At 45.8% G+C, this 18,246-nt stretch overlaps 1 protein-coding gene and 1 non-coding gene across 2 annotated transcripts in view; both read left to right on the plus strand.

Moving 5' to 3' along the window:
- VAC14 (VAC14 component of PIKFYVE complex) overlaps window positions 1-18,246 on the plus strand; it is a 138,103-nt gene that overhangs the window by 20,238 nt on the left and 99,619 nt on the right. Inside the window, exons 9-12 of the mRNA XM_069087627.1 lie at window positions 282-434; window positions 5,072-5,123; window positions 10,540-10,684; window positions 12,291-12,356. Of these exons, the coding sequence (XP_068943728.1) occupies window positions 282-434; window positions 5,072-5,123; window positions 10,540-10,684; window positions 12,291-12,356 (416 nt within the window). The remainder of the gene's footprint in view (window positions 1-281; window positions 435-5,071; window positions 5,124-10,539; window positions 10,685-12,290; window positions 12,357-18,246) is intronic.
- On the plus strand, window positions 3,533-3,603 carry TRNAG-GCC (transfer RNA glycine (anticodon GCC)). The gene has a single exon. It is a non-coding gene; the product is annotated as a tRNA-Gly (tRNA).

An 18,246-nucleotide genomic window follows, 5' to 3' on the forward strand; every position in this document is an offset into this window, starting at 1 on the left:
AGGTGGGGACCCAGCTGACCGAGGGGAAAGATGAGTCAGGTAATGTCGGCCTGTTGTTCAGTCTGTGCTGTGGACTCTGTGTCTGAAGGAGAACCCCAAGTTCATGTGATCATAGACGTGGAGCTCAGAGGCCAGGCAGGCCAGCCACCTCATTTTACAGATGAGGAGATTGTGACCAAGCAGGCTGGGACTTAGATGATGTCACACAGGGTAGAGTAGGAGCCCAGCTTCTCTGTTCTTTCCACGAAGTACTGTGCTGCCCCTTACATCCATCCAATCAGGCATCAAGGAGATGGCCAATGTGTGCAACCAGAGCCTGATGAAGCTGGTCACTCCCGAGGACGATGAGCCGGATGAACCAAGGCCCAGAGCCCTGGGACATCCTGAGAACAGCCCAGACGACTCGTTGGCCAAGCAGGAGGTGACCGCCAATGGTGAGTTGTCCTGGGTAGCTGAAATCCCAAGGGCTTGGTTTTTGTAGTGACTGTTGGGTAATTCTGCCTCTGCAGGTCTCTGTGCCCTTCTCCATTCCCATGCCCGCACCAAGTCCAGGTCCTCATTACCTCTCACCTGGACTGTTGCCAAGGCCTCTTCCTTGGTCTCCCTGCGTCCAATCTCTCCCCTTTCTTCTTCATCCTCCCCACAGCTGGAACATGGGATATTCCTAAAGTTCAGGTCTGACCCCCATCATTCTCCTGATCAGAAAACTCCAGTGGCTTCCTCCTCTCCCTAGGCCCATATACAAGCTCCTTTGTCCTTAGAAACATTTACATTACTGTCCTCCATGCACCAGCCCTACAGTCCAGCCAAGCCAGCCTTCTCCCTGCTTCTCATACATCTTCCACCTCCACGCCTTTGCATAGACCGCCCCCTGCTCCTGGAGCACCACTCCCTCCATCCTCACCTTCACTTCTTGTGATCCTTGGTTTTCGTCAAAGCTCAGCCCAAGGACCAGCATCTTTGGGCCTGTAGCTTTTCCTGACACCCCCACCCCGCAAATTGCTGGTGCCTCCCACCACGTGATTTTCTTGGATTTATTTGGCATGCATCTTGTATTTATGTATTTCTACCTGTTGTCTCTCTTAAGACATCATAAACTCCTTGAGTGCAAGTCCTGTTTCACATTTGTCTTTGTGTGCTCAGCACCTTAGATACATAGTAGGTGCCAATAAGGAATTGTTGGTTGATTCCTGGGGTAGGCTTTACCCACCCAGGGCCAGATCCTCTCTAGGGTAGTGACTGATAACTCCCCCATCCAGGTCTAGTTCATGGCTTTGTTCTAGAAGGCAGCCTCTGAAGCCCCTGGGCCAGAGTAGACTGCAGACTGGCGTTCACCTTGGCCCCCCCAAGTCTGGAAGTGCCCAGGGCTTCTGCAGGCATGGTCAGGGAAGGAGGCTTATGAGAGCGGGAGGCCTGCTTCTGAACCACTCTCAGTCACCACCCGTCCTGGGCCTTGGAAAGGGGCTTCAGGAAGGAAAGCAGCTTCTCTCTCCTTGTAAACTTAGCTGTCTGTAATGTCATGCCAAGGAAAGGCAACTTCCCAAGGTTCAAAATACCAGCATAGGTGCTCTCCATTTTATTCAGTGACCAACCAAGAACAGAGAAGATCAAAACATGACATCATTCAAAATACAGCATTTACTAAGAGTGATTAAATAATCTCCAAGTACAACCCCACCCCAGCACCTTCCAATCATTCAATCAATTACAAAGTCCCTGTTCTAAATACTACTCCACCCCTAGGCTGTACCTTCATTTAGTCCACCACAAAGCCCCTCTTCTCAAATGGAGATTAGTTTCCAAACATAAGTAAAGTACATTCACTTGTTCAACCATAGAACACAAAAAGGTCAAAAGTTCCCCACCCCTGGATCACAATTGAATCTACCCCAGAGTTACATCAAGTTTAAGCACAGCACTTAATACCCAAATGGAGGTCTTTTCTTCATCTTGACATGAGGCAAGTTCTCAGCAATCTTAGTTCCTGGGGAGACAAGGATTAGCAAGGCCACAAGATACATTGCCAGTCTCTTCACTAATTCATCCTCTGTCTGTAGAACAGTCCTAGAACCCCTGAAAACATTAGCAAAACCCTCTCCCAGGATTTCTGTAAACATACAACAAGAAAATCCTTCTTCAGGGCTTCTGAACCAACAGAAAGGTTCCCAGACCCCTGCAACAACAGCACTGTCCTTCACCAGTGGGCAGTATTCACTCTCTGTCTGCAGGGCAGTCTCAGGGCTTCTTAACCAACAGCCAGGTTCCAGGACTTCTTCAACAACAGGACTGTCTTTCACCAGTGGACAAATCTGGCAAAACAACATCAAAACAGACAGACAAAGTACCAGCAAAACAGCCATGTCTCCTCAGTCCTTGGCAGCTCAGGGAGCAGGTCTCAAAAGTCCCCCAGCAATTCTCTCAGTCTCTCTCTGCCCCCACGAGGTGCTGCTTCCAAAAAGGTCTTCCGCCTCTCTCTTGTCTCTCCAAATCTACGTCACCAGCTCCTCCCAGTTCAGGACTCTCTTTTCACATCAACAAGTCCATCCCACAGGTGGGATTAACAAGCTCTGGGTTTTAACACAATCAATTTGAAAAACCAAGCCAATACAGGGGAATCTTTAAATGCCATTACTATCACACTGTCTTTACTCATTTATACACATAGCTTCAGATTGATTTTTGTGCTCATTTGCATAGACCATTAGAAGGTGTGAAGAGCTTAACAGTCTCATAACTGTTGGATTAGCATTGTTATCGATGGTGAAGGAGTATCCCTTAGCTCTGGGGCCCTGGAGTTCTTTAGAACTCTTTTTAAAATCAGAAATCAGAGAATGAGTTCCTTTGTAGCTTCCCAGTGTCCCCAAAGGGACCCAAAGGGATTACACAATTTCGAATGAGTTTATGTCTGTTCTCAGACTCTTTTTTTCAACGTGATCAGAAAACCATAGTTGATGTAGTGTCAGACGTGCCTGGTGTGTGGCGCTGAGCAGAGCAGAACACAGGAGGCCTCCGAGTGTCATGTTACAGTGATGCTGCCTGCCCTGGGAGCTGAGCTGAACAAAACAGCTGGAAGCTGACAGGAGCACAGCAGGAGCATTGGCGGTTCAGTGGCAGAATTCTCTCCTGCCACGCGGGAGGCCCGGGTTCGATTCCCCGCCATTTCAGGACCAAACTTTTGAAAGAACTTTTTTCCATTCTGGTTTCTGTTTTTTTTTTTTTTCTCTCTTAACCTGTCATTAATGTGGCATTCTAAAGATATTTTCTGTCAGTGATCTGGGGAGAGGTTTTTTTATTGGGGGAAGATCTAGGGGAGCTCACATTTTTCTTGTTCACCTTCAGCCACATAGCAGCTTTGGAGGGCTACCCCCAGCCCGAGAGTCAGTTAGCTCCCCTTCTCCCAGGGGGAGCCCTTTCCTGCCCCGTGCTGCTTATGTGGCTGGGTCCAGTTCAGAGGGAAGAAATTGCTCTGAACAGCAAGAGGAATGAGCCTGTAATGACATGGCAGCAGTTAGGAGTCTTTCTGCCAGCAGCAGCATTGGTGGTTCAGTGGTAGAATTCTCGCCTGCCACGCGGGAGGCCCGGGTTCGATTCCCGGCCAATGCAGCTAATTTATCTTTTAAAAGAAATTCCTCCACATTCTTCAAGCAGCTGCATTCCAACCAAAGCATTACCCTAACCACACAAGCCAAACAGTTTGAGATCTGATTTTAATGCCCTATAAATGGTGTCATGGCAGCTATTCCCAGGGTGTGGCTCATCTGTGGGCTCTCAGCCCGGTATGGTAACTCTGCCTTGAAGCTCCCCTACCAAAGCTGCCTGGGAGATTATCACATGTAGGCTCTAAGGGCTAGTTGAATTAAAGAACCAGGCTCAGAAAAGGGTGTTGACAAAGGTCACCAATCAGTAGCAAACCTGAAAACAAAATGTAGTGATCTCAGTCCTCCAGCTTCTTATTGGTACTTAAGTGATTGAATAAGATAGTCCTTCTGATGAAGAATCCACCACCGGGTGAGAAATCTTGCTGGAGTTTCTCTCTGTCAACTAAACTTTGTCTTTGAAAGTTGAGTTCCCAAACTGTAGCCTCCTAAGACTATGAGAGGGATCAAATCACACTGCCAAAGTAGAGGAAGACCTGGCCTGACTATTCCAAACTGTCCTGCTCGTGTAAAGAGTGTAAACCCAGGATCGATGGCCGCATGACCCCATCTTAGGCCATTCTAAGTGTGTTACAGAGAACAACCGTGGGGGCAAGGATGTTATTTGCCCCTCCTTTAGACTTTCAGGGAACTTAGGCCTAATGGAAGTTATGGGATAAGTCCTGTGACAGCACACACTCTTATACTACTTTAAAAAGGGGCGGAGAGTCTTATCCAATGCATTTGAGGTAATATTTGGTACATTTGGATTCTAGTAGAACCAAAAAATACGGGCATTCCCTTAAAGTTCACTGTAATTCTGTCTATGTCAGATAATAGCTCCAGATGTGACTTGTCTTCAGACAGATCAAGTATTGCCAGCACCCCTTTCTTTCCCCTTTCCACTTTGCTGTCATCCTGAATTTCAGCCAGTCTTAAAAAAGGGCTCTCCAGCTCCTCAGTACCTAAAAAGTCATAATCATATGACAAAGGAGAAAACATGTTAGAATTTCTAATATTACTCCTTTCACCTTGAGTGCTGAAAGTCAATTTTGGATGATGGTTCAGTTCATTTTATCAAGAAGGAATGAGCTGATTGTTTAAATATTAGTAAGCAGGTTTGAGCTAGCCTGCAGAATGAGGAGGCATAGACTTCATAGTGAATCCATCCTTCAAAGACAACAGGCCTCCTTTGAGATTCTCCAGCCCTACTCAGTGTGGAGAGAATACTGTGGCCCCAGGCTTGAGACCACCCACTGTCCCAGTATCTCAGAGAATTAAATGAGGAGCTGCCTGAATCACAGCTGACAGTGTCCTCTTTCACCTTTCTGTAAAGACACTCCTTAGGAACTTGGTGTGGCTTTGGGCTGTGGCCCTTATTTCTGAGGGATCATTTGTTCTCAAGCTAATAGGTCTGTTCCTGTCCCTGTTTCTAGGCTGCTTAGATGCTTCTTGTGACTCCAGCTTCAGTGTCTTCACTCCAGCTAGGTAAGTCATTTGTGCCATGGAAGTTCTTTGCAGGGAGGGAGGTGGCCTGGAAAGAGAACCCAGAACCGTGATCATCAAGGCATTCATTAGCAGCTGGGGTTTCAGAAGAGGAATAGAAGGGTATGCCTCATACAAGAATGTTCATAGAAAATGGGGTGAAGCATCAGAGAATCCTAGATCTGGGGCTAGAAAAGACCTTGGAGGCCTTTAAGTCAAAACCCTCCTTCCCATTCCCCTTGTTTTGCAGATGAGTTAATGGTCCAAAGGCTGTGTTAAACTTTTGATACTGCTGTGCCATGTTTCCTGAAGGCCCCTGTAGAACATAGTCAGAAGCTCCTAAACTGCCATCAGTCGGAGGGAGAGCGGGGAGGGGGCACCGGAGGGACACATCAGAGTGAGTGGAAGTGGTGGGTCCGAGGCTGCAGAAGCTCTAGTCTCCTCATGTTCCTCAAGGGCCACCCAAGTGGCCTGGGGCTTGCCTGTGACTAAAAAGAATCTTGGGTAGAGGCTAGAGCAATGTGGTGGGATTACCACAAGATGGCATTGTTGCTATGGTGTTTCCTCTGAGCTCCCTACTGTTGGGAATGGCTTGAAGCAAATGTGTGTTTTTCCTTCTTTGAGAAATGTATGAAATTCACTGGGGTGTGAGAGGCCCCTTGGAAGAATTGTTCCACGCCCATCCCACTCCAGGCAGACTGCAGGGTCTGCTCGATCCATTGAAACTGTAAGTTTAGGGAAATCTGACAACTGTAGGAATGGCATTTTCTTGTATGGAATGAATTAACATCTTTGAGAGGGGCTTTTCGTTCTTCCACTGGGCATTGGCTCTGCCCTGCAGAAGTCACGCGTAACGAGAAGAGGATTTCCCTCCCCCACTCTTAGCGTGTGTCCCAAATGGACTAGTTAGGCCAATAAACTCCAGCAAAATAAGGTCTAGTGTCTAAGACCGACCAGAAACCACTGGACTTTCCCTGCTGTTTGTATTGAAAGCTCTTCTCCAGGACGAGGCCCTAGCTCCTGAACAATCCACTCTCTAGTACTGGTCCTGCTTTTCCACATGCTCAGAGCTTTTGTCCATAGCAGGTAGAGGACCTGAGCCATACTTGTGACGTGTTGGAGCTGCTGGTGATTTTTGTAGTCCTGTAAACCAAGCATGCCTTTCACGGGCTTGTTGTCGCAAAGGTCACTCATTCGTTGGTTGGCTAGCCAAGGATGATTAGTTCAGTTCAAAAATCATTTTAGACATTTGGAATACAAAAACACAGATTAAATAGTCCATGTCCACGAAGACCTTACATTACATTAGGGGACACTGTGTATCCACAAGTATAGGATGAGGGAAATTGAAGGAGAGAATAGAGCTATGGCAGGAATCAGGAAAAACCCTTCGTGCAGGAGGGAACCCCTGAGCAGAGCCTTGAAGGAAGACCAGGATTTTGAGGAGTAGCTGAAGAGGGCTTGTGCAGATGCCTAGAGGTGGGTGATGCTCGTGGTCCAGTTTAGCTAGTAGCTGGAGCTCATGAAGAGGAGGAGTGTGAAGGAAGACTGGGAAGAAAGGGGGGCCTGATTGTGGGAGGCCTTCAAAGCCAGCTGAGGATCCTGGCATGTGGTCCTCCAAGTAGTAGGAATCACCTGGGAGCTTTCTGACCAGGAGAGCAATGTGCCTTAACCTGTGCCTTGGGGAAGTTACTTGGGCATGAAAGTGGCAAGTGGGTTAAAAAGGGGAGAGATTAGAAGCATAGAAACCTCCTCCTCCTATTCCTACAAAACTCCAGAGTTTCTCCATTGGAAGGGACTTGGCCCTCCTCTCACCCAGCTCGTAGGAAGGCAGAGTCTTAGCAGGTTGGTATTTTTCAGGCTCTGAATAGCTGAAAGATCATTTCTAAAATTGCTGGGTAGGTTGATTGTTCATTAAACCTCCACAGTTGCTTCATGTTCCATACTAGTAAACACAGTCATTTTACTTGGCAGGAAAGCATCTCAGTTGGTTTAGCCTCCTCTTAACTGGTTACTTCCAAATTGACGTAGGACAGCAGAGCATGTTTTCCTTCTCTGCCTTTCCCTGTAGATCCAGAACATCCTGACTTCTTATTTTGACTCTAGCTGTCATTGGCCAGAAGATAAGTAGGTAGAAAGGTCTGGAAAGTTAGGGAATTTGGGCCTCTCCAGAACCAAAAACTTTTCTTATACCCTCTGGTGAAGCAGAGTGTAAAGTGGCAGATTGTCCTGAGCACTTTTAAATAAGCTCCCAGGCATACCTTTATGGAGAACGTGGGATTATTGATGCCACTTCATTCTAAAGCTCCTGGCTCAGGTGGTAGATGAGTAAAAACTCAGTAAAAATTCATTCCAGTAAATCTAAAGCACATGGTAGCCATCCACTGACCCCCACAGTTACTCCCACAAAGGCTCATACTTTCCTGAATCGGGTCTAGGGAAAAAGACATTTTAAGCCAGGAGTGAACCAGAGCAGCCTGTCCCTTCTGGCTGGCCAGAATCCAAGAAGGCAGGGTAGACCAGTAACTCAAAAACAGGCCAACCGAACTGGATCCAGGATCCAATCTGTGCACTCTGCAAAAACTGAACCCTTGCCTCTGGGCAGCCCCTGCATAAAAGTGGCCGACCCAAAGGCAACTGCAACCACCCTCCCCCACGTCCTCCCTCTCCTGGCCCAACTTCTGCAGGGCAGCATCACTGGGGCCAGCCTCCTTCCCTGGGGAGCCTGATGAAAAGAGGCCCAGGTCTGCAGAGTGACTCCTGCCCTTGCTGAGGGAAGGCCACTACGGAGTCTCGGATCATGCCTACACTTGTGGGGCTGCATTGCTCTGACTGGTATTTTCAGGAAAGCTAATGGGGTAAATGTGAACCATACTGTCTGCCCCACTCTCTTACATAGTCCAGCCACACTTCCCAAATGAAGAAGCAGAGAAGGACAGTAAGAAGCATCTGTGGATGTGCTTAGCAGGAAGGGCACCTGAACACTTTTTTTCCTGTTGTAGATAAAGACGTCATTCCCACCAGCCATCAAGAGCTAGATTTCATCATAGTCGTCAGCTAACTCTCCTAGACCTGGTGTCTCAGGGACGTACTGAGCTCTGTGGCACAGTATGTACTTAGCTCAGAGCGGGGTGGAAATAGTAGGGGCTATTTTTACACCAGGTAGCTTTCTTTGCAGTTTCTAGCAGAAGACTGTTTCTGGTCTATCCTCTTCCCAATACCTACAAGGCTGGCTACATAGGGTCACTGTGTTTCACAGCAGCTATAATGTAAGAAGGCAAATAGAAGTGATCCCTTGGTATGTCTCTTCTGTGCTCTGAGAATGACCTTTAGAGTAGGGGGAAAGGGGCCCCTTCTCTTAGCAGGTGCAAGACAAAGTAGGTCCTGGCATCTTGCCATCTTGAAATTCAGATACTGGTGAAACTAAGTTTTCCACTCTAGGGCACTTATATCTGCTGAGAACAGAATTACGTTTTATTGTTCACTCGATGTGCATAAAGTGCAAAGAACATCTGAACACCCGTACTCTTCCCCTGCCCTTGGGGAGGAGGCCAAGTAGTCAAGCTCTTGAGCCTTGGCAGTAAGTAACAGAAGCACCAAATTTTGGATCACCTAGGCCCATGAGCAGAGTGCCGGATCAAGTGCTCCGGAACACCACACAGCAGTTTCTGGTGTCATGTACTGGCCCATGAGCCCCAGGAGGCTCTCAGGATAACAGGATTCTGCTGGCAGTAAGAAAAAGACTTAATGGGAAGTGCCTAAAAGCCACAGGAGGGACTAGGAGTTGTTTGCTTAGACCAGCCAAGTTAGAGACAGGTCACAGCTTCAAGATGTCGTGAAGATAAACTGCCTGTGGAGGAGGAGAGAGAAACTGAAATCAGAATGAAATCCAAGAAATTCAGTCCCATCGCAGAGGAGGAAAGTTATGAGTCCCTAGGATAGAGCCTCAAAGCTGGAACTTTGACACAAAACATTCTGTGGTGGAATCTGATGAGAGAGGCTAAGCAGCTTTATGCCCATGGCTGTGATGTGAGGCTGCCAAAGCGTTTGGGGACTTGGGACCCTCAGACACCAGCACCAGCCAGGAGTAACACTTGGGGAAGACCATCTCCACTGGGGCAAGAGAAAGAGCTCAATTTAGGGGCCCCACTTTCTGTTCTGTACTGCAGATCACATACCCAAACCATCATGTGACTGTCAGGGGATGAGGCCGCCTGCCTTTGCCCCAGTAATGGGCATCATGGGAAACACAGAACCATATTAGCCAGCAATTCCATTTGAAAATCACACCAAGTAAGAGTGTGCCCTTTAGGAATTCACATCAAATGAGCTTCATAGAGGCTTCAAGCCAATTAAAAAGGTGTAGCTGCTGAGTTCCTGGTGTGTGTAAATAATTCAATATCTTAGAAATGCCACTTTCTCCAGGAGCCATCTTAACTGCCATGTCCAGGTCCATAGGAAATGCCACATCGGGGGAGTATTTGTGAAGTCACCTTGCTGGTAGATGCCATGTTGAGATCGCAGAGAGTAGCCTCTACCACCAAGCCTATTTCCTTTCCTCGGAGTAACAACTGAGCCCAGAACCAGCTGACTCCCAGAAGGCTGCATATCTGTGGTAGCGAAAAGTGCTGCAGAAGAGCCATGTTTGTATCTCAGTCCCAAAACTTCATCACTCTGTTTCTCTCTGCCTCACTTTGCTTATCTTTAGAATGGAAGTAACAGTATTTACACAGTCACCTTGTAAAGTCGTTGTGAAAAAAGTACTTTGTCAAGCTGATAGTACTATAGGAGTTTAAGGTGTTAGTATTATTGCATTTGAAGAGAGCCCTCCTCTCTGGCTAGGAGGAACAGTGCGTCACCTGAACCCAAGAAAAGCTAAGACTTTACGCCCCTGGTGTTGAGCAGAGACTTTTGTTTAGCTGCCTCTTCATCAGAAAAAAGCATGCAGGATCAGTAAGGGCCTGATGGGGCAGGGCAGGGGTATTTCCAAGCCCTTAATCCTCCCTTTCTTGGTACTGTTCTATTGCGGGACACCCCTGCAGTCTGGAATGAAGTGACTTGTAGCAGCTCAATGACTCCGACCCATCGTGGAGTAGGGGGTGCTATGTGGGAAGTTGCATCTGGTTAGTGCGAGGGGAAAGGAAGAAGTCCCTGGGATCCAGGGGCCTGGCCCTTCCATCCAGGTAAAGGACAAGGCCCAGGTCTTTCCTTGAATGTGTGATGGAGTAGCTGTTGGGAACTGTCAGGGCCGTCCATATGAAGCATGGTGACGTGGTGCTGCTTGCTTGCTGAGTCCTGTGGACACCCGGGGCACAGGCTTCACTTTGCATCTCTTAGGGGCCAGGTGGGAGCCTTGGTTGGGGAGCAGTTTGATTTGGATGGCTGTGGCTCAGCTCTGTCTCCCTGGTCTTGTATGCAGCACTGAAGGGCTACCAGTGACGCTGAACCTTGATGAGATCATGCAGGTGCTGAACTGCCACCTCCACGACCCCGCCATTGGCATGATGACCAGGATCGCCGTCCTCAAGTGGCTCTACCATTTGTATATCAAGACTCCCCGGAAGGTAAGACGCCCTTCCAGACCAACGGGATGATGCCAGCCAGGGCTTTTTTCTAATCCATGCCAAGAAGCATATTCACCCACTTCCCCTGTTGTTCGGGGCTGCAAGATACTGGTGAGCAAAGGAGTGATGAGGATTGTGGGTAGTAAGGAGGAGGCGAGCCTGCTGTCTGGGGGCCACTTCAGAATTAGCCCTGGAGGAGAGAGAGAGAACTTCCAAGCTGACTCATACTCTAGGGATAGGGTTGACTTCACGAGGGTGTATTGCCTGCCCTCTCCCCTACCTCTGTTTTATGTTTTCTATTTTTTTAATTCATTTTCTGTTTGGAAATGGAAACTCAGAATAGTTTTGACACTAAAAACTGTTCATTAAACAAGATTTTCAAATCTGGTGAAGTTTAAGACTCCTCTTAAAGAGTTAACTCTTAAGACCTCTCAGGTGCTTACTGAATAGAAAAGCACCCCACAGATCCCACAACAAAAAAATTCTACACATTCAGTGGGCATTTTAAAATGTTAAAGTTGAAAATGTATCCTTGACTCGAGCAGTGAAGGCAGGGTTGAGAGTTCTTTCTCCCCTCCAAAGAAGGTGTGCTTCAGTAAAATAGGTCACTGTTTTGTCTTGGGGCAACTGGTGGCCCAGTGGGTAGGGCACTGGGCCTGAAGTCAGGAAGACCTAAGTCCTTAGCTAGGTGCGAGTGTGCACGCACACTCACGCATGCTGTGTGGCCGTGGGGAAGTTGCTTAACCTTTGTTTACCTCGGTTATCACAACTGTAAAATGGGGCTAACAATAGCTCCTCCCTTGCAGACTTGTTGGAGGATCAGATGAGACCATATTTATAAAAGCACTTAGTGCCGTGTCCGGCACATAGTAGGTGCCGCATAAATGCTTAGTCCTCTTTCCCTTTTAAATCACTCAAAAAGCCTTTATTAAGTGGCTGCTTTGTGCCAAGTACTCAAGGAGCATGCACACACATACCTGTGTTTGGGATCTTTTAAATGTGAAAACTATGCCCTTGGAAAGACTTGCTACTTGCCAGGTCATTTTTAGCCACACATCAAATATGACCTCGTAAACCAAATTCTAAAATCTTAGAATAAAAAAGCTTCAGATACCATTTATGTATAATATATAGAGTGCTATTTCGTGCAGCTAAATGAGAAGAAAATTTCATGCAACTTGTATAGAAGTTCTACTAAGAGTCAAACCAATATGATTTATCTCCAGATTGTGCTGGTAAATTTACTTGAATACTAATTTTGGTCAAATGAATTATTGAAGGGTGGTATTTTTGGTTAAATAGTAAAATACCAATCACCATTTTGTACTGTTAATGTCTTTTAGCATCGCACCAAAATGTGATTTAAGACCATTTTGTTATACTACAAAAAATCAGAAATAATTTCCTTATACTACACCCAAGTTTCTTACCCCTTTTCCTAAACTGACTACAATAATTAGGAATTCCAGCACTTTTCTTCTGTAAAAATCCCTTTCTTCTTCATAAAACTCTGAGATGAAGAACTTTTAGTGTAATAAAACTGAAACGACTTTTGTCTCTGCATATTAAACGTCAGGTAAGTCAGTAACGTGTTTTTCTTTTCTAGATGTTCCGACATACGGACAACCTTTTTCCCATCCTGCTTCGGACTTTGTCAGATGAATCAGATGAGGTAAAGTGACTTAGATAATTTATATCACTAGTTGTTTTTATTGATGCCTTTTTTTTTTTTTTTTACTATTACCTGACATTTCCCGCTATCTCTCTCCCTTTGCAGAGAGCCATCCCTTCTAATAAAGAAAACAAGACAAAACGTTTTTGGTAATAAAACAGCTGAGTATTCTGTGCTATAGAGATATACAATGACTTGCTCTCTGACACCGGTGGACAACCCACTTCCCTCAGGCCTTTGATGAATGTTCCATAGGACAGTACGTGAGTGAGGAAGGCCTCCTAGAAGAGAGCTCTGCTTGACTGTCTTATCTCTAGAGGAGGCTTCCATTGCCAGTGCCTTAGACTGTAGCTCATGGCAAAGAGATAAAAGCAGTCTTGATAATAAGCATCTTTGTGTGGATCAGGGGAATCATTTGAATTAGAGTCCAAGCTCATTTTGGGCAGGGATGATCTCCAATCTCCAGTGCCTAGCACAGTGCCTGACATGTAGGTGCTCAGTAAATTCTTGTTGATAATAAGATAATCAGGAGAAACAGTAACCAAGCTACTTCTTGAGCTCTTGATGCAGTCTTGCTGACGGCTGTGTATGCCAGAGTTGGGCTGGGGATGGCTTTTGTTTGGGATGGTGTTGCCTTTCTCCAAAGGGAGCAAGGGTTCAGATAAGAATGCCCATTCGGATGGTCTGGGCCTTTCTTGACCATTTCTGCTCACCTCCAGTTTCACATCTCTAACTGCCTCTTAGACATTGAGTGCATCCAAAACTGACCTCACTCTCTTTCCCCCCAAAACCTCTCCTCTTCCTAGCTTCCCTCTTACTGTTGAGGGCACTACCATTCTCCCAGTTACCCATGCTCACAATCTAGGTGTCAACCTCAACTTCCCTCTCTTACCCCTCCACATCCAGGCTGTTGCCAGATCCTGTCAATTCTGCTTTCCCAGCAACTCTTGAATATGCTCCCATTTCTACTGTGACACTGCTGCCCCACAGGTACAGGCCCTTCTTCCCGCAAGCCTGGTTTATTGCAATAGCCTGCTGGTGGGTCTGCCTGCCGCAGGTCTCTCCCACTCTCCAACCCATCCTCCATTCAGCTGCCAAGTTGATCTTAAAGCTCAGGTCTCCTCACGTCAGATGTATGCAGTAAACTCCAGTGCTTCCCAAGTCACCTTCAGGATCAAATAAAAAATACTTTGTTTGGCTTTTAAAGCCCTTCCTTTTTAAAGCCTGGCTGCTTCCTCCCTCTTCTTCCTCTTCCTGCCCTCTGTGTATTCTCCAGTTCTTTGTTCTCCTCTAAGCCTCTGGTGGGTGTTCACCCTGTCCCTGGCTCTGCACAGCCAAGAATTCACTCCTTCCTGATCTCTGCCCTTTGGCAGAAGCCTTTCATGGTCCTTAATCTCCGGGCCATGTTTCTGAGGATAGCGCCAATGTGTTCCATGTGCACAGTTCTTTGCATGTTGTCATCCCAGGCTCCCCCCATGCCGTGAGAATAGGAGCCTCTTCAAAGCAGGGCATGATCTTTTGGGCGTTTGCCTTTCTCATATCTCTAGCACTTAACACAGTACCAGACACTTAGTAGGTGTTTAATAAATACTTGATGACTTTTCAGTGCCTGTCTGGGGCTAACAGGATGAGCCTTGACTTCTTCCCCTCTCCAGACTGAAAAGTTCTTTGCCTTTCTTCTTGGCTTAAGGGCAGCTGTGGGACATAGTGCCCTGCACTAAGCTGTGGGTATTTGGGACGCTGGGGCACTTCAAAGGAAAAGCCACATGAAACACAACCACCAGCCCAGGCCTTGTCTGAGTCTGGGAGGCAGGAGGGCTGACCTGGGGGAAGGGTCTTACAGATTCCCATGGAGGGAGGTGCTAGGCTCATCTCCAGATTTTCCATGGGCCTTCATGGTTAAGCCTGATCCCCCCCCACCCCCACCCCACATCTCCATTAGGAAGGGCAGATTTCCTGTGGGTGAATTTGCTTTTTACCTCTTTGCCCTGTCACTTGTCATCCTTCAGGTCCAGAGGGTCCAAGAACAGTGGGGCCAATGCTGGGTTTGCAGGCAGAGGTCTTGGGTTTCAGGGCTGGCTTTGCCACTTACGACCCATGTGATTTTGGGCAAGCCACCCAGTATTTCTGGGCCTCGGTGTCTTTATCTGTAACATAGCTGGACTAGTCAGCACTTCTTAGAGTGGGTACTGTGACCTCTCTGGGGTTAAGACCCATAGTTTAAGAAGTGCCGAAGGGGTTGTAAGGGCCTGGGACTAGACAGCTACAAAAGGCTTTTCCTGCCCAAAACCTGTGCTCTTGCCTCTCTCCCCTCCCCCACTTTCCTCCCCAGCCTTTCACTGTAGACAGCCTGCAGGTCCCAGATAGAGGCCCTGCCAGACTGAAATGACTCATAATGTAGTTGGGTCCCTCATTTGAATACAAAAAGGAAAAGAATATTACTGATTGATTCCTTTCCTAGCACTCCAGTGGAAACAGCTGAGTTTTCAGAGTCTTTTAAATTGGGTTGTTTAATCCCATCCAGCTTTCTCTCCCTTGAAATTGGGTTTTTTTGTGTGTATGAGGGGTTCAGGAGAAGATTCAGTACATTAAACAGCTTTCTCAGATTGCTTCCATGGAAATTTGTTTGCTGAAATAGCAAGTGTTTTTAAGCCTTTGGGGCCTATCTCTTAGTGCCCTGCCGCAGAAGGAATTGGAGGCTTCTCTCTAGGGCGATTGTGTAGGACAGAGAGGAAGAGGAGGAATGGGGTAATGGAAGGGGAGCTCCTGCCACTATTTAAGTCCCTTGATAATTAGAGCCTTGGCACAGCCAGGACTAGCTGTTCTTCCTGTAACCTGTCCTAGCTGGCTCTACTTTGCTGTAGTCTTAGTTTTCCTATCTTTCCAAACCATTTAGATAAGTGTAGCTTTAGGCTGAGGGGAAACTTGACTGATCTCATCAGTCTCTGCACTGAGGTAGGACCACCTCAGCCACCCCATATTTCCAAGTGTCTCCTTTTTGAAAAGGAGCCATGGCAGATTCCAAGGCTTCTCACAGCTCCAGCAAAGCTCTGATCAGTCACTTACTATGTGCTGGGCTGTGGTCAGTGAAAGGGGTACAAAATAGAGTGAAACAGTCTCTGCCCTCAAGGTGCTTGTATTCTAGCGGGGGAGACAGTATGTGCATTTTTCAGCATGTACAGAACCTGGATAATGGAGGGGAGGTCAGCAGCTGGAGGAATCAGGAAATGCTTCCACTAGCACAGGGCTCCTGAGCTGAGTCTTGAGGAAACCCAGTGTTCCAGCAGGCACAAGGTGAAGGGGGTCCCCACTGTAGGCCATGGGAATTAGGAAGGAGCAGAAAAGTCTTATGGGAGGAGCAGAAAGTGGGCCAAAAGGGCTACACCATAGAGTTTGAGAAGGGGTAAGACATGCTCAGGCCAGAAAGGCTGTGAAGAGCTCTAAATACTTGCCCAGCCAGGGAGTTTATTGTCTCTCCTAAAGGCACTAGGGAGTCCCTTGAGTTTGAGTAGGCTAGTGACATGATCAGACCTAACCTTTAGGAAACTCACTTAGGTGGCTTTGAAGGTGACTGGCTGAAGTTTATGTTATCTTCTCTTACCCTCCCTCAGCTGAGATGGAAGGGGCCTGGCTGCCATTTGTTTAGGTTTTATAACCTGAATTAAGCTTCCCTTCATTCTTTCTACCAGTTTAAATTGCTCCAATCGCAATAGTCTTTCTTCTAGAAAAATGTTTTTTGGACTTATTTTCCAAGTCTTTAGTTCCATTGCTGAAAATTCATCCATATTCTCCTAGTCCAATTGAAACTTTAGAGGCCAGAATTATACTTGAGTTAGGGCTGGACCTTTGGTTTGTGCAAAAACTTTTTAGTTGGGGTGGCCAGGTAGCACAGCAAGTAAGAGCACCGGCTCCAGTGTCAGGATGACCTGGGGATCGAATCCGGGCTCAGACACTTAGCACCCACCCAGAAACACCTGTCCGTGTAACCTTGAGCAAGTTACTTAACCCCGATTGCTTAATAAAAAAAAAACTTTTTAGTTTAATATAATCATAATTATCTATTCTGCATTTCATAATCCTCTCCGTCTCTTGTTTGGTCATAAATTCTTCCCTTCTCCATAGGTCTGACAGGGAAACTATTGCTTGCTCTCCTAATTTGTTTATGGTAGCACCCTTTACATCTGAATCATGTACCCATTTTGACCTTACCTTGGTATATGTTGTGAGATGTTGATCTATACCTAGTTTCTGCCATACTGTTTTCCAGTTTTCCAGTTTTTCTCATATAATGGGTTCTTATCCCAGAAGCTGGAGTTTTGGACTTTATCAAACAGTAGATTACTGTAGTCATTTACCATTCCACTGATCTGCCACTCAGTTTCTTAGCCAGTACCAAATAGTTTTGATGATTGCCACTTTATAATATAGTTTTAGATCTGGTATAGCTAGGCTACCTTCCTTTGCATTTTTTTTTTCATTAATTCCCTTGATACTCTTAACTTTTTGTTCTTCCAGAAGAATTTCGTTATTATTTTTTCTAGGTCCATAAAATAAGTCTTGGTAGTTTAACGGGTATGGCATTTAATAAGTAAATTAATTTAGATAGATTTGTCATTTTTATTATATTAGCTCAGCCTATCCATGAACCATTGATATTTTTCCAGTTGTTTAAATCTGACTTCATTCGTGTGATAAGTAATTGTGTTCATAATGTTCCTAGGTTTGTCTTGGCAGGTAGACTCACAAGTATTTTATATCATCTACAGTTATTTTAAATGGAATTTCCCTTTCTAACTTTTGTTGCTGGACTTTATTGGTAATATATAGACATGATTTATGGGGTTTATTTTATATCCTGTGATTTTGCTAAAGTTGTTAATTACTTCAAGTAGTTTTTCGTTGATTCTCTAGTATTCTATAAGTATACCATCATATCATCTGCAAAATTACAGTTTTATTTCCTCAGTGTCTATTTTAATTCCTTCAATTTCTTTTTCTTCACTTATTCCTAAAACTAGCATTTCTAGTACGATATTTAATAATAGTGGTGATGATGAGCATCCTTGTTTCCACCCCTGATCTTATTAGAAATGCTTCTGGCTTGTCCCCATTACATGAAATGCTTGCTGATGGTTTTAGATAGCTGCTACTTATCATTTTAAGGAAAGTTCCTTTTATTCTTATGTTCTCCATTGTTTTCATTAAGAATGGGTATGGTATTTTGTCGAAAGCTTTTTATGCATCTGTTGAGATAATCATATGGTTTCTGTTGGGTTTGTTGTTGATATGGTCATGTATGCTGATAGTTTTCCTAATACTGAACCAGGGGCTGGCCCTGTGAAAGAAGGTTTCTCTCCTCAGAGTGGTGCTAGTAAAGAGAAGCAGAGATTTGAGTCTGAACGTGGAGAAAGTGACACAGATTGTATGGGCACCATGCAGGTGTTAGAGAGCGGGGGTCCCGCGATGAAGCAGAGCCCTGAGCCCCTGACCATCATCGTCCTCTCCCTTCTCCATTTGTTTTGTTCATTGCAGCAGAGTGAAGCATTCTTTAGGTCTAACCTTCCCCAGCATTCTCAGTTACATGTTGATGAGTACTGCCTCCATTCAGTCTGTATCTGAAAAATCTCCTTTGTCAAAAAGAATGGGCAGGTGTCCTGTAATCATTCTTGGCCTTCCACACACCCTCCTCTTAGCTGCAGCGCCTCGGATTTTTTTTGGTTTTTAAATTTTTTATTCATTTTGAACATAAAGACCAAAAAAAAGTATTTCCATGTACACAGCACAATACAAAAAGGGGACTCAATATAAACCCATGATTTCCATTTCACATACTTTTTTTAATAAACTATGTAATAAATACTACACATCATTTTCAAAGCTACCCTTCTTT

This window comes from Petaurus breviceps, unplaced genomic scaffold, assembly GCF_028583685.1.
Source record: "Petaurus breviceps papuanus isolate PSGF00001 unplaced genomic scaffold, PetGlider_PUasm1.0 182, whole genome shotgun sequence".
Classification (NCBI taxonomy): domain Eukaryota; kingdom Metazoa; phylum Chordata; class Mammalia; order Diprotodontia; family Petauridae; genus Petaurus; species Petaurus breviceps.